The sequence below is a fragment of the Mya arenaria genome, chromosome 3 (assembly GCF_026914265.1).
Source record: "Mya arenaria isolate MELC-2E11 chromosome 3, ASM2691426v1".
NCBI classification, from domain to species: domain Eukaryota; kingdom Metazoa; phylum Mollusca; class Bivalvia; order Myida; family Myidae; genus Mya; species Mya arenaria.
The window spans coordinates 42,629,568-42,644,625 of NC_069124.1; the positions used below are offsets into that span (position 1 = coordinate 42,629,568).

Sequence of the window (15,058 nt, forward strand, 5' to 3'; positions counted from 1 at the left end):
TGGTATCCACGACTGGAGACGGGCTTGTATTTAAAACCATACGAAAATCGATAATGAAAATGAGGTAAGACTGAGCGGCCGTTTATAGAGACGTAGCGTATGTCGCCTATCTTTGAGCACAAACGAACGTTATCACTTATTTTTCCATCGCAGTATTATAGTTGAGATTGCTTGAAAGTAGCATTTCAGATCGATTGACCCTTCAATCTTCCGTTTATTTAATTATGTGATACGGAACACTTCTAAAAACGGCACAAATAATGTGTGGGTTTTTTTTGCTGAAATAAAGAGAAATCTACTAGAATTATTAGCTGATCTTACTGTTAAGTTGCTGTTTCATGTCCATTTTGTGTTCTCTGAGAACAGTCTGCGTTTCACGGATCAACAACACTGCGGTCCGAACGTCGTTCGCGCTGCATGACTTGGATGCCAAGCAGAAATTCGGTGCACATAATATTACTTCCACAACAAGTTCAAAGCAACGCTTTACCAGATCCATCTTAAATCACTTACTTTAGAAGTCTGAAATATTTATCAGTAAACTTGAACGAAGAAGGAAATAATGTTCCTCTTTTTAATTGTTTTCTTTGAAAGCCGGAAAGAACTCCGTTATCAGTGTTTCCTCATGCTAACAAGGACGACATACGTCGTTTCATGGACGAATTGTTTAATCATTTTCTGTTACCATGCTTTTTATATTAATCACTGATAGGCAGTTTTACTCTATTAAAATAGTTTACAATTATAGCAAATTGCATACGCCTTTCTAGTATCTTGTATCGAAATGCCTAACCTACAGTTAAACTACTACTACTCGTTATTGTAAAGATTGGAGTGTCAGCTACATGTAGGCCGCAGGAATTTGTTGCATCTTTTCGTTTGGGTAGTTTTATTGGCATGTTTTTTGTCCGCATCAGTGTTCGCATATATCGGAGTATGTTATCTTTATGCTATTTAGTCCTTTCGAGATGTTCTAACATTGTTAGTTACTGCAGTAATTCATAGTTATTTCTATGCTAGGTCGTTGGTAGGAGTGACTCCTTTGATAAATCTAAAGAAAAAAAAATACTTTTTGGTCAACTATCACCTTGACTTCCGGCTTAATCAATTCTTCGTACTTGTCGGTCATTTTTGTAACTGTTTTGTAAGTGACATATACTATAAAATCTTGGAGATTATTATTTTTATCGTGTAAAATATAAGTTTTCTTTCAACTTTTTTCCATTAACTTTGTTGATCATTGATTGATTTTAAGGGGTTATTACCAAATGAGCAATGTTAGGATTAAGAAATAAGCTTGTTTTTACGTGTGCTGTTTTCCTGTTTTAATTTTGACTTATGTAAATATTTCATGTAGGCACATGTTTAATGGTTGTTGATGACGTATTTTTGTCTATAGTTTCAATGTTTTCTCCAAGTCCTAAAACATCATAATAAATCCATTTGATGTCGCTTATATTGCTATTGACATTCGTTTCGTGTATCTTTGATGGGAACCTTGTTTGTGAACAATCTGGAAATTTTTGCACATCATTTAGTCCAACATGTTGGATTGAAGCGGCTAGAAAGAGTTTTTGTCCAAAGACTAGCCCGACAGTCTATGTAAAGACTAAATATACGAAGCGGTTATTTCATAGAGCGGTTTTCACAAATGCGCTCACATTTGAATTTATTGTTTATGTAGAATTGAAGCTTCTTAAAATGTTTGGTGTCTTTACACTGGCAATACAGGCTTGATAATGTAAAAATGCAAAGCGGTCATACTTTAAGGTACTTACGTATAACAAAGCGGTGTTCACATTTGAATTCATTGTTTTGAAATACCAAGAAATGAAAAGTATGTGAACTAATGAACATGTTCTGTGTGCCTTACCTTCAAGCCTAGCTGTGAGTGAGGTCACAATGCCATTCCGTGTGCCTTACCTTCAAGTCTATATGTGAGGGTGGTCACCATGCCTCGAAGCTCGTTTGTCTCCATCTCCAGCACAACCAGCTGCTTCAGAACCTTGTACTCGTACTCAAACCGACTTTCAAACGTGCCGTCCTCCATCCCTCCTACCACAGATCCCCACAGGAACACTATAAAAACCGCCGCTGAATAGACAATGTCCAACTCGGCATTTACGTTTTAAGGTAATGGTTTGCCAGCATAGTTCAGCAATTTCTTGCTGTCGGAAGATCGCGCTATCATTTATAGACCTGCTTTGTTAATTTTTAAGAGCACCAAATATAACTGGAACAATATTGAGGAAGTTTAGTCTCTTTTTTGATATTCTTTTTTGCCGTATTTATGAATTAAAATATGAGTGGGCATTGATGTATGTTGCCTTTTTTAACAGAACATAACAGAAAAGACAGGTAATGAAGACTTACAATGGTGCATCACCTTAATCTTGGATTGTCAACCCTTTTTTATGTTCCATCTTTCATTCTATTGGACTTTCAGATAATTAATAATATGTTTATAGCCACACTGATGAGGAAGAAAAATATTATTGTTGTCGTATTTTAGGTTAACAATTTGAAACAGGCCTATTAACTATCTTGTACCGGACATATTCCAATTTTAATTCCGGTCCTTGCACATTTGAAGGCCCATTAGTTATATTCGATGTTTAGAAATAAAACTGTTTGTATGAATATAAAACTATCAAAGAAAGATATGAGGAAAAGAAAGAGAGGGGGGAACACTTATTAGGTGGAGGTTATAGATGTGGAAACGTTAAGTGACCAAACATAGTTCTGTACGAATAAAACATGTTTTAAAAAAATAAAAAATGGTTTGTAAGATTATCATGATTATTGTAAATCTGGTAACTTAAGTTATTAATCGAATAAGGCTTTGCCAACCGAGCGACCGACGGACTTACCGATGACTGACTTGTGCAAATATATTCCCGGTCCATCAATATTGAAGTCATTGTGATTAAAACAAAACCACAACATCTTCTTAAAAACACACTGTATACACATTTAAACAATGCAATTGATTGTCAAAGCATAAACTAAGTGAAACATAAGCTGTTGCACTTGCTGTTCACTTCATTACATCCTCCCAAACACACGCCTTTATTGAGGAGCCAACCAGAAAACGTTGAAAGTCCGCGGGATGCGTGACTCCATAACCCAGACTGACTGTCTGACCCACGTCTGACGTACGCCTTCTCTCCGGCACTCATCTGGACGATTGTCATCGCGCTGGAGGAGTGCGTGTCGGCAATTTCCTCCGAGTCAGCGAACGCTTCACCCTTGACGACGCCATTAACGACTATCTCGGCGCCGACGTAGATATTGCCAGGAGAATGTATTGTAATAGCCAAGAAGTAGAATCCGTCAACGTGAGCGGTGAACATTCCGTTAGTAGTGTCGTAGCTGTTCACGGTGTCTGTTTCCTGAAAAGTGAGATACAGAATCTCAAACTAATAAAAACGCTTAAAATCAACAAGACTTAATGCAAACTTTCAATTTAGCATTTGTGACTGCAAACTTATTTATAACAAATGTATGCGCATGTTTCGTACGATTGCTTTTTCGGGTCGATTTTTTGTCGTTATGTAGAAATATACATGTATTTAAAAGCGAATTGTTTGATTAGACTTTTAAAAGTGATCATCTAATTTGTGACATTCATTCAATTAGGTACACACGTTGATTAGCTAACCTGTATTCTTTTTCTTTTTCAAACATTTAAAAAATGCATTGAATATATGTTTGTTTCTTTATAAAACTAGCCTTTTTTTTTTCTTTTTTTATATCATATCACTAAAACACACATTGATTATTCTATAAAACTACCCATATACATAACATATAATATCCATGCATTTTTTTCTTTTTGTGTCTGTTACGATGAGATTTTTTGCTTGAGATAAATAAACATTCTGTTCAGTTCTGTTCTGTTCTTTTCTGTTCTTTTATAAGTACCTCGATATCGAACTTTATGATTTCATTGTCGCTGAGGGTGACGTCTGAGCTCAAGTACGCATGGAATGTCTTCGGAACATGCGAAGCTGCCGCTGCTGTACGTTAATTAATAAAAAAACCGTAATAATTACGACTTCGAACAGTCTCACACTCAGATATCTAACGCACTTTCTTGAACAACAACGATTTATTTCTATTCCGTTCGTTTTACATATGACTAATGACACAATTTCGAATAGTTATGATATTCAGCAAATGTATCATCAATACCCAACCAGAAATGAAGTAACAATGAAATGAAGATTTGCATCTTGACTTTGAAGTGAGCTTTGAGTCTGCTATTAATCATGGCCCAAGGTACATTTGTACATGTACGTATAATTGAACATCCAATCTCCTACGCAGTGATCTCCCCTGACAAGCAGTATGTATCTCTGCCACCATGAACAAGTATAGCTGGATTTGACAAGCAAAATGTATCTCTGCCACCATGAGCGAGTATAGCTGGATTTCAGCTATACGAAAATATATTAACAATGATTCAAATGTGTATTCTTTTCTCTTGTTTTGAAATATATTTTTTATCAATTTTCAATCATTCAAATTGCATTGAGGTTTAAATACAAAAAAGAGTTAATTTACAATCTTACATGTAAAAGTGATTTGCATGGTTATAGTGATTACTGTACTGTAAGGGGGTAACACTGCATAGAGTTTGTTGCACAGCTTCACACAGTAAAAATGTAACCAAAAACCTTGTGTCTGTGTACATGTCACACTCATCCCAAGGAATTCAACAAATAATTTGATAGTTTGTACTTTAAAATGTCATTTCATGTGTTTTCACAGAACGTTATTGCTGAAGGAAATCCGCATAAGAAGTAAGTATCTTGAACATTTCTATTCAAAACTTCAGGTTATAAGTGTCTCTCGTAGGATCGCCGACGTAACCATTAACCAAGCAAAACGATTCCCGTATTTTTTTCTACATTATTCATCAAACACAATATTTAGTCTACAATCTAAGTCATTTGTCTTAACATCTAGGTCAAAACTGAGGTTAAACAGCTATTGTCGAAAAACTTCTTAAAACATGTGTGAAAAAAATACAAACTTGTGATTTTGTTTAATTGTGTTCGAAGACTGTCTATCTCTTTTCCCTTCTTTCTGATTTCTTCTTGCAATGCTGAAATAAATAAATGTCATTATTTGTGTACATTTATACAAACCAACAAATGACGATGTTATGTTTAAGGATTATTTGCATTTTTCATGAGTCTTTTTATAAAATACGGGTTAATGTAAATATAAGTAAACTTCCGATTGATGGCATAACTAGAAAAAAATACCATCAAGAAAAAAATACAATGCAAGTTATGATAAAAAAAACGCTTTAAAACATGTTTGAAAATAAATACAAACTTATTATATTTCCGTTTAACTGAGTTCGAAGGGTATCTATTTCTGTTCCTTTCATTCGAATTTCTTCTTGCAATGCTGAAATAAATAAATGCCGTTATATTTGTACACCACCTGTCGACGTAATGTTAAAGGATTAATCGCATGGTTCATGTATTCATGCGGTATGAACGCCTGCGGGCACGCAAGCAAATTCCATGAAGGTTCCAGGCTCAAACAATATAAAGATATACTGGTGAGATATACAAGTGAACTTTTATTTTACTTGTCAAATTGTTTTATACTAAGTGTCATCGAACAGGTAAGTTTTCAGTCTCCAGAATGGAATTGAAACAAGAGATAGTTTTTCTTTTAAAGTCTTAATGAAGTCTGATTAAATCATTTTGAAATCATCTGGCGAAAATTAGATGATGTCATTAATGTGTTGTTGGTTATAACACAGCGGTTTTCAGCCCTTCGCGTACTTATGGATAAGTTAAGCAAAATTATACAACAGTCATCACTAAATAAATTAATTAAAATTACAATAGTCCAAATCAAGAAACATACCGTATTCAGGGAGAAGATCAATTTTCTACATGTATGTATTTGAAAATTAGTTGGAGTTACTCTGGTGGCAGTATTAATCGGAGAACGGTGAAAAATATTATTTGTTATTATATATATATGACCTATCAAGAGACAGTCTCTCATTAGTCCAGACAACCATCGACGAAGCAAAACACTTGTTAACTAGTGAGCCATTGACTATGATATGATACTCAATGGCTCACTAGTCAATACGTATATAATACATTACAAGAAAGTATCCAATTTTTCCCTTGTCCAATACATCTGAAATTGCCTTGATTACTTGTTTTTCCTGTAGGGTAGATACGTTTTGAAATTGAACCATGTCGTTAAACATAGAATCAGTTTGGTGTGGCCAATTCCGATCACGAGTTCTATGCTTTTGCTGGGTTTTTTTAATCAAAAGAGAGAACAAGTCTTTTTATAAACTATTATCTACTTGGGTATAAAAATCATCCCAATTTTTCGATGCAACATTCGTTCACAAACAAGGGGAACCATTATCACCTACTTAATATTATCAAAATGTGTTGTTTACTATGGATCCAATTAATCTACAAACCAAGATGCGTTGCATTTACCAGGACTCTGTTGAATGAGGCTTGAAAATCAATTTAAATAAATATCAAATTTGCCCTGAAAAATGGCAGCAAACTAGAGAGCTAGAGACTAGGTGATGTATTAACAACGGATTAGTCGATATAGTCGATAAATTCAATTATCTTTGTGTAAACTTCAACTACACATGGAATATGCCAAGTACTGTGAAAAAATATCAAAGCGGTACCAACGACTGGAGTCGGCTTGTATTTAAAACCATACGAAAATCGATAATGGAAATGAGGTAAGACTGAGCTGCCGTTTAGAGAGACGTAGCGTATGTCGCCTATCTTTGAGCACAAGCGTCCATTATCATTTATTTTTCCATCACAGTATTACAGTTGATTGCCTGAAAGTAGTATTTCAGATCGATTGAACCTTCGATCTTCCGTTTATTTAATTAGGTGATATGAAACACTTTTAAAAACGGCACAAAGAATGTTTTTTACTGAGAAAAAGAGAAATCTACTAGAATTATAAAGTCATCTTACTGTTAAGTTGCTGTTTCATGTCCATTTTTTGTTCTCTGATAACAGTCTGCGTTTCACGGATCAACAACACTGCGGTCCGAACGTCGTTCGCGCTGCATGTCTTGGATGCCAAGCAGAAATTCGGTGCACATAATATTACTTCCACAACAAGAGCAAAGCAACGCTTTACCAGATCCATCTTAGATCACTAACGTTAGAGGTCTGAAATAGTTATCAGTAAACTTGAACGAAGAAGGAAATAATGTTCCTCTTTTTAATTGTTTCCTTTGAAAGCCGGGAAAAAAAAACTCAAAGTTATCAGTGTTTCCTCATGCTAACAAGGACGACATACGTCGTTTCTTGAACGGATTGTTTAATCATTTTTTTTTACCATGCTTGTTTTTTTAATCCATGACAGGCATTTTACCCTATTGAAATAATTTACAATGGCAAATTGCATACGCCTTTCTAGTATCTTGTATCGAAATGCCTAAATAACCTACAGTTAAACTACTACTGTGTGACGATTGGAGTGTCAGCTACAGACAGACAGACAGACAGACAGAATATTTATTCAAGTCTCACTGTTATACATTCATGGGATAAATACAGATAAAACATGCACTAGTAATGTATGAAACCACTCCTCATGGAGTTATGAGAGACTATTTGCTCAATAAAAAACAATAAAATATATCAACTTTAAAACATGCAATATAACTTAAAATATTCAGTAATAAAGATAAGGTGAGAATAATCATTATTGTACAAAACATGCAATAAAACATATAAACACTAATAACTTGTCATACAGATACTGACGTCGGAGTTTTAGGATATCATGACAGGTTTTGGCACTGTGTTTAACAATAGTTTCATTTGAAAGAAGGAATGAAAGTTTTTCGTTATCCGATAATGAATTGAAATTATCATTAATATCAATAACTTTTAACAACAGTAAATGTCGTAGATTATTATATAAAGGACAATGTAATAAAACATGACATTCATCTTCTACTATGTTATGACAGTTAAAACAGGTTCTTTGTTCAACATTGAGTGATTCAGCCTGTTTCGAGTTTTAATGGCGCCACTCCCATGCTTTAGGAACAGCCCCTGTGTCAAAACAGACGTTAAATAAGGCATGTAAGTAGTACACAGACAATTTATTGTTTAACATCTCGGCTGGTATACCGTCGTGCCCGGGGGCTTTATTCTTGTTTAACGATTTTACAGCTTTGTCAATCTCCAAAATATGAATTCCATCGTTCAGTGAGTGAGTGTTCAAAGTGTTTTCATGTTAGTTATTTTGTATAACTACAGGCTCGTTATTAATATTTGGTACATTGTATAGCTTATCAAAGGAGTTCTTCCATTTGTTTAAGACGTCTTGAGGTAATGGTGATACCGAACCGTCCGCTAGCAAGACTTCAATATGAATAGATTTATTTCGCTCGGACCCGATACCAATCTTCCCTATGTCTTTCCAAAAATCGCTCTTATTTGTGTTTTCACAAGCTTTTAATAATTTACTTTGTTCATCAAGCCAGTGTGCCCTTTTTCTCCGTTTAACATTTTTGTCAAATAGTTTTCTTTTGTTAATATATATTGCTTTTAATAATTTTTCTGAGATCTGATCTTAAAGTTGAGCCATAATTTTTCGCTTACGCAAACACCCTTTCACTCAACGCTCAAATCCTCGTTCCACCAAGGTTTGTTAACTCGCTTATGATTCGTGTTGTTTACATTGAGATTTATCTCCCTTGGATTTAAGTGCGTCTTCATCTGCGAGTTAAGTATATCCGGAAATTCAGTATAAGAATTGTCAATATGTTTTTGTCTATCTCTGTCGGCCTCTAGCAGGTTTATCTTTTCCTTAAGAAGTTCATACATATCATGATTGTTCATAAAAACTTCTGGTATATTCTGTCGGCCGTCTATTATCTTGCCTTTGTTTAACTTGCCATTAACAACACTTGTGTTAATTCTATCAACATGCTTAAAATTTGTCATAGACAAAGTCCACTTTAACACTGAATGGTCGGGAATTGTAATTCGGTCCAGTGCTTTTTTGTAAAAGATATGTTGCTCTTATTACGTTAAAATGTTCATAACGGTTTAACTGTTCGTTTGGGACTAGGCAATAGTCGACAACTGCGTAACCCTTTGTTGAGATGTTTATATAATCATTTTTAATACAATTTCTTCCATTTAAATACATAAATTAGCACTAAGAAGAAAGTCCAGGAAAGCATCGCAATATGGCGATATGTGATAGTCAATTATATCTCTTTCCGGTATACAGTCAACTCCAGCGATGTAATCGTCATTGTTTCCGACACGAATGTTAAAGTCTCCGACGATCGAAACTAATGAGTCCTTTTGATACTCGTATACTTGTGAAAGAAGTGTTTCTAAGAATTCGTAAATTTGAATGTTGCGTGTTGAGTTTGCCGTGGGTAAGTAACACACACCGATCCGAAGTCGTTCTTTAGTTATTTTATTCGTTACTGATATCCATAAAATTCATTCATGTTCATCATTTAACTTGTTCAAGTAAACTTATTTAAAAATGTATTCCGAATAAGAACACCGATGCCTCCACTTCCTTTTGGTGCTCTTCTGTGTAAGTTAGTTCGATTATGTCCAATCCATGTATATCCTCCAACGTTTAAAATTTCATCGTTCTTTAAATGTGTTTCTGCTATACTTACAATGTCAAGATTTAATTGATCAATACAATTTTTGCGTATTTAATAATTTTTCCGACATTTCGTTCCGACTGAAACCGTTTGTGTTCCAAAACCTAGTATTGACGGTAATTGTTTCTGTGACGACCTTGGTAACCTTGGTTACCGTGGGTGTAATTTCTTCGGTCCTCACCGTCATGATTTAGATACGCCCTGGTGGCGGCGGCTGGTATCACGTGCATGGTCGCGATGGCGCGTCTCGTGTCGGTCACGTGACGACTGATGCTCATGGCGATAAGAAGTACGGTCGGTATCATTCCAACTTTGGAGCTTATCAGGGTAACGACGGTCTCTATCGATTTCTCCTCTCAGTGCAATAGTAGCGTTAAGATACGCTAGTTTAGCACTTATTTATCTACTGGACGCAGTGTAAGATTAATGCAGATAAGAAATACAGAATTTATGAGGGTCATAAAGTTGACCCGTCCTTTTATTATAAGTTTCGATAGAAAATTTCAGTTTTGGACGATTTTAGATTTAGCCATAATAAGGTAGAGCTGTTCTATAGGGGGAACGTTAGTTGATAAAGTACTGAAATATCAAATCATCTCAAATGAACTTACTTCTTTTACATATTATATTCCGTGTCTTTTTGTTGAAGTCAATAATTGATCGTTTATCAAGACATTTAATTGAGGCCATTTCCACACCTTTATTTTAACAGGTTGGTAATTTTTCTAATAGCAGTGTAACACAAAGTTGGGTGTAAAATTTCGGATAGGAACAGCTCAAATGAAATATTACTGCAGTTGCTATCATTTAGTACCGGTCTTTAACGATACAAGTTAAAATGTCATTAATGTTGTATTGACAATAATACAGGTATACCCTTTTATTTCATAACAACACGTTGATTTAATGGCATTTTGACACGTTATGAAAACCTATGGCACTCGTTACTAAAATATGCTGACAAAATTCCATGTAAGACATTTCGTGCCTAATCAGAATAATTATATTTACGCTAAATTTATAAACATGTTTGGTTGAGTGCAATATGGTAGACTAAAATATTTACCATTAAGAATTAGAACTTAATACTAATGAACATGTTGACTCGATGTAGATATGTAAACTATTATCTTTGAATACCCTTATTTATAATGTTTCATAGCCCATATGTATTTCCAAAATTGCCAATGAAACTTGAAATATTAATATTTTATAAGAAAAGTGTTACGTTTTAACTGTCTGTAATAGTGATTGTTGTTAAAATGTGAATATTTTTGCCAAATATATTACTTTCTTTTTTTACACAAAAACAATATATGACATTTCTTAACTACTTATGTAAATGAATAATCGAGTATCATATATAATTTTTATTACAATAATGATAAAAGAAAAAAATCCGAAATAGTTACGGAATATTTTTATTGCTATAAATAACAAACTTCGTTGCACATGTCATACCCAGTGTCATAACCTTGCAGATGGATTATTGCTTTCCTGCTGAGAATACGCCGCGGGGTGGGCCATAAAGCCATTATCGTACAGTTGAATACACTATTTTTGGGCATCGATTTTCTACAAATTTTACATAAATGTTCAAAAAGGACCAAAAGATATTTAAAAATTTATTATTTCGAAAAGTGCATTTGAAAGAGAAAAAAATCTGGATCATAATCCACTGGAAGCTAAGCGATCGGATGTCGATAATAACTTTAAATAGCAAAACAATTTTTAGCTCCTTCTTATTTCAATGTAACTTTTAATGACCAACAAAACCCTTAAAAAGGACCAAAATGTAAAAACAATACAATTAATACAAAACGATCATCTTCACGGCCAAGAATTATCCTAATATATATGTAGGAAGTCGTGAGAACTGTTTAACCATATTTTCCCTATATAACTCTATAGACACTTTCGCTTCAGCGGATTTCTCCAAAGTTGGCAATGACGTCTTGTGAAGGTTTCATCTCGGCGTCTGTGATCTGACCTGCCAGATCTCGTGCGTACCTGGGGAGGGGACGTCTTTCGGCGGTGCCGCACTTCTTGCCACTCGTATGCGTCACGCGACTCCTCATTGTGTGTTTTCTGCACTAGTCGGTTGCCTTTAACATAGAGTTTATCGTTACCAATAACTTTGGCAATATTCTTCAGGTTTGCAATAGAGTTTCTTTCTTCCAGAGTTAAGTCATGTTCTATATAAATGTTTTTGTATGTAGCGTTTTGTTTGAGAGTTGCCTTACACTTCATAATTTCATGTTTGTCCTCTTTTGTGTTGCACGAAGCCACAACGATTCCGCATTCGGAAAATTGATTTGCACGTTTTCTCTCGGCATCTTTTATTAGTTTTCTTTTGCTCACTTTCTTTGGGGACAGCGTTATTAACTGCTAGAGATTTCATGTCACTTTTTACTTGGTTCAGTTCCTCTTTGAATTCCTTTCTAAGTTTGTTTACAACAGGAGACATGGCATTCTAAACGTGTGTCTTAATCGATAACTCGATATTTGTTTCAAGCTTCACTATTCTAGATGATAAACTGTCAAGACTTACTCTCATCTGCTCGGCAAGATTGTTTATTGCTGCCACCACCGATACGTTCTCATCAGCGTTGTGAATATTAATGCCAGCGGGTTCCGGGGACGGTGGTTCTGGTTCGGACCGCCGCCGCTTCTTTGAAGATTTTGGTTTGGTTGGTTGCGCTTGATGTGCGCTACTGGCATGCTTATTTTTGTTTGCTCCTTGATGCACGTGGTGTTCTACCTTTTCTCTGGGTATTAGATACGGCTGGCCCAGAGATAATGGATTGGGATTGGGGTTCTGCCTCTGTCGATCGCGTGTTGTGGGTTTCCATGGATACCAAATCGGAAGCGTCCGTTTCGGATATAGATGCCTTGGTAACCGGTAAACTGGTTCCAGAATAGTTTGCTCCCGGTATACATGACTCCGTTTGACCCGGTTGGGTCCCAATATTCGGCGCCTGTGTCAAGTCGAGATCCCTTGCGGCTGGTGGTATGGTCATATCATCGTCAAACAAAAGTTGCTTTGCTGGGATTAACGGTTCGCTATACTCGCTGTTGTCCGCAATAATTGAACACCACACTGATTGAAAACTGCTGATTGTAATCCGCACTCTTTCTGCGGTGAACACTTGTCTGATTAATATCCAACAAAGAAAAAAATGAGTTTTCTGCTATTTACAGATAAGTTCCAACTAAATTATATATAAAAATATCACAGTGCTATTCCGTGAATCAAGATCAATAAATCCATATAAATTTTATGATGTAAATCCAGATATTCACTTTGGAAAATGCCAAAAAGTGTCCGTGATCAAAAACACGTCTTATCACACCATTTCACGTATCTCCTCCATGTAGGCCCCAGGAATTTGTTGCATCTTTTCGTTTGGGTAGTTTTATTGGCATGTTTTTCGTACGCATAAGTGTTCAAATATATCGGAGTTTTTTTTATCTTTATGCTATTTAGTCCTTTCGAGATGTTCTTACATTGTTAAACTGCAGTAATTCAAAGTTATTTCTATGCTAGGTCGTTGGTAGGAGTGACTCCTTTTATAAATCTAAAGATTAAAAAAATACCAATACCTTTTGGGCAAAATGTTCCTTCTCCGTTTGGGCAAAATGTTCCTTCTCCATCCAATATATACATACTTCCGATTGCAACATTTCGCATTGACGCGTTCAAATTTTGTATAACTGTAGTGCCGCCTGGAAAAGATAACAACTATTAACCCATGTTAATTTTCTAATCAAATTCTGCAGAAATTCTAACATTTCTTTACTTTTTACAGATAAATTCATATATGCAGGTGCTTAAATAATTACCGGGGAATATCCTACTAGTCACTTGGACAAGTGTTTAGGTGTACATTTCTCACGAATAAAGGTATATATATATATAAATCACGGTTTAGATGAGCCTTGTTTGGACTGAACTCAATTTTTCTTACTTTCGGTTATTTATTTAACTGTTTTTGCCATATTATTTAAATAGACATACTCACAACTGAGGTACTGACAATGATGAACGTGCGTTTTTCTGATAAAAAGCTATTTTAAAATTGACATATGCTATCAAATCTTGGAGACTATTATTTTTATCGTGTAAAAAGTTTTCTTTCAATGCTTTTCATTAAATTTGTTGATCATTGATTGATTTTTATAAGGTTTTATAACCTCATGAGTAATGTTAGGATTAAGAAATATATTTGTTTTTACGTGTGCTGTTTTCCTGTTTTAATTTTGACTGATGTAAATGTTTCATGGTTCAGGCACATGGTTTAATGGTTGTTGGTGACGTCTTTCTGTCTATAATTTCAATGTTTTCTCCAAGTCTTAAAGGATCAAAATAAATCCATTTAATGTCGGTTATATATGCTATTGGCATTTCGTTTTGTGTTTCATTGATGGGAACATAATAAGAAGAAGATGATTTTATTCCATTTCAAACATTCAAAATACATGGTTTCAATGAAATGAGTCGAAATGACCCTTGATCATTGCAAAAGCTGATACATATTCATATATATATATATATTTATATGGCGATCATAGTCAATAGTTCAAATGTAAAAACATTTAGTATTCGAGCATGTATAGCACATAGATAAACTATACACACAAAGAAATGAAAGTAATATGCGTTTAAATTCAAGCCTTAAACTCTTTATAAATTATTACGCTACCTAGTTAACTCTTTCCTTATTTCAAAAGCTCTAAATACAAAAACTGCAATATTTTAACTACATTAACATTCTTCGACATAAAAAGCGCAATTGTTTTATACATGCTTGGATGACGACGATAGTATCGAGGTAAGTATCTTTGTCTAATATCGGTATACATGTTACATTAAAAAAGAAAGTGGAATTCATCTTCTAAAATGTTACAAGATGGACATATCCTATTATCAATATCTGTACGGTTCCATCAACCGGTTTCAATACTTAATATATGAGATGATAACCTCAATTTGCTGAGAGCAATCCTATATTTTTCAATATTAACGCATTTTAAATAAAACTGAAAATCAAAGTCAAAAATATTTCTATAAAACAATGCCCTAGAAGATTCAGTCAGCCTACTATGAAGGTTTTGAACACAATTATCCGTTAGTCTTTGTTTAAAAAGTGATAGAAAACTCGTGTAATCTCTTACACCTTGTACTAACCAGACATGATAGAAACCCAATGAGCTTAGAACATTTTTAACCTGTGTTGCCCAATTATGTTTTAAAGGACGAATTTCAATATCATCTAACATGAGTTTATAAATAAGATTAATGTATTTGTGTTCCGGAGAACAAATGACCTTAAACAAGTACGTACTTAATCATGCGTATAGTGCTGTGTGTCT

The 15,058-nt window shown here is 34.6% G+C and overlaps 1 protein-coding gene across 1 annotated transcript; it reads right to left on the reverse strand.

Annotated features, from left to right (window-relative positions):
- Positions 1-1,349: 1,349 nt before the first annotated feature.
- LOC128226036 (uncharacterized) lies at positions 1,350-13,394 on the reverse strand. Its single transcript, XM_052935935.1, has 8 exons — positions 13,289-13,394; positions 7,005-7,205; positions 5,347-5,421; positions 5,039-5,110; positions 3,925-4,019; positions 3,149-3,392; positions 1,924-2,094; positions 1,350-1,420 (listed from the first exon to the last, which is right to left on the reverse strand). Exons 2-8 carry the CDS (start codon positions 7,180-7,182, stop codon positions 1,350-1,352), a joined length of 906 nt encoding a protein of 301 aa, XP_052791895.1. The 5' UTR covers positions 7,183-7,205; positions 13,289-13,394.
- Positions 13,395-15,058: the final 1,664 nt, after the last annotated feature.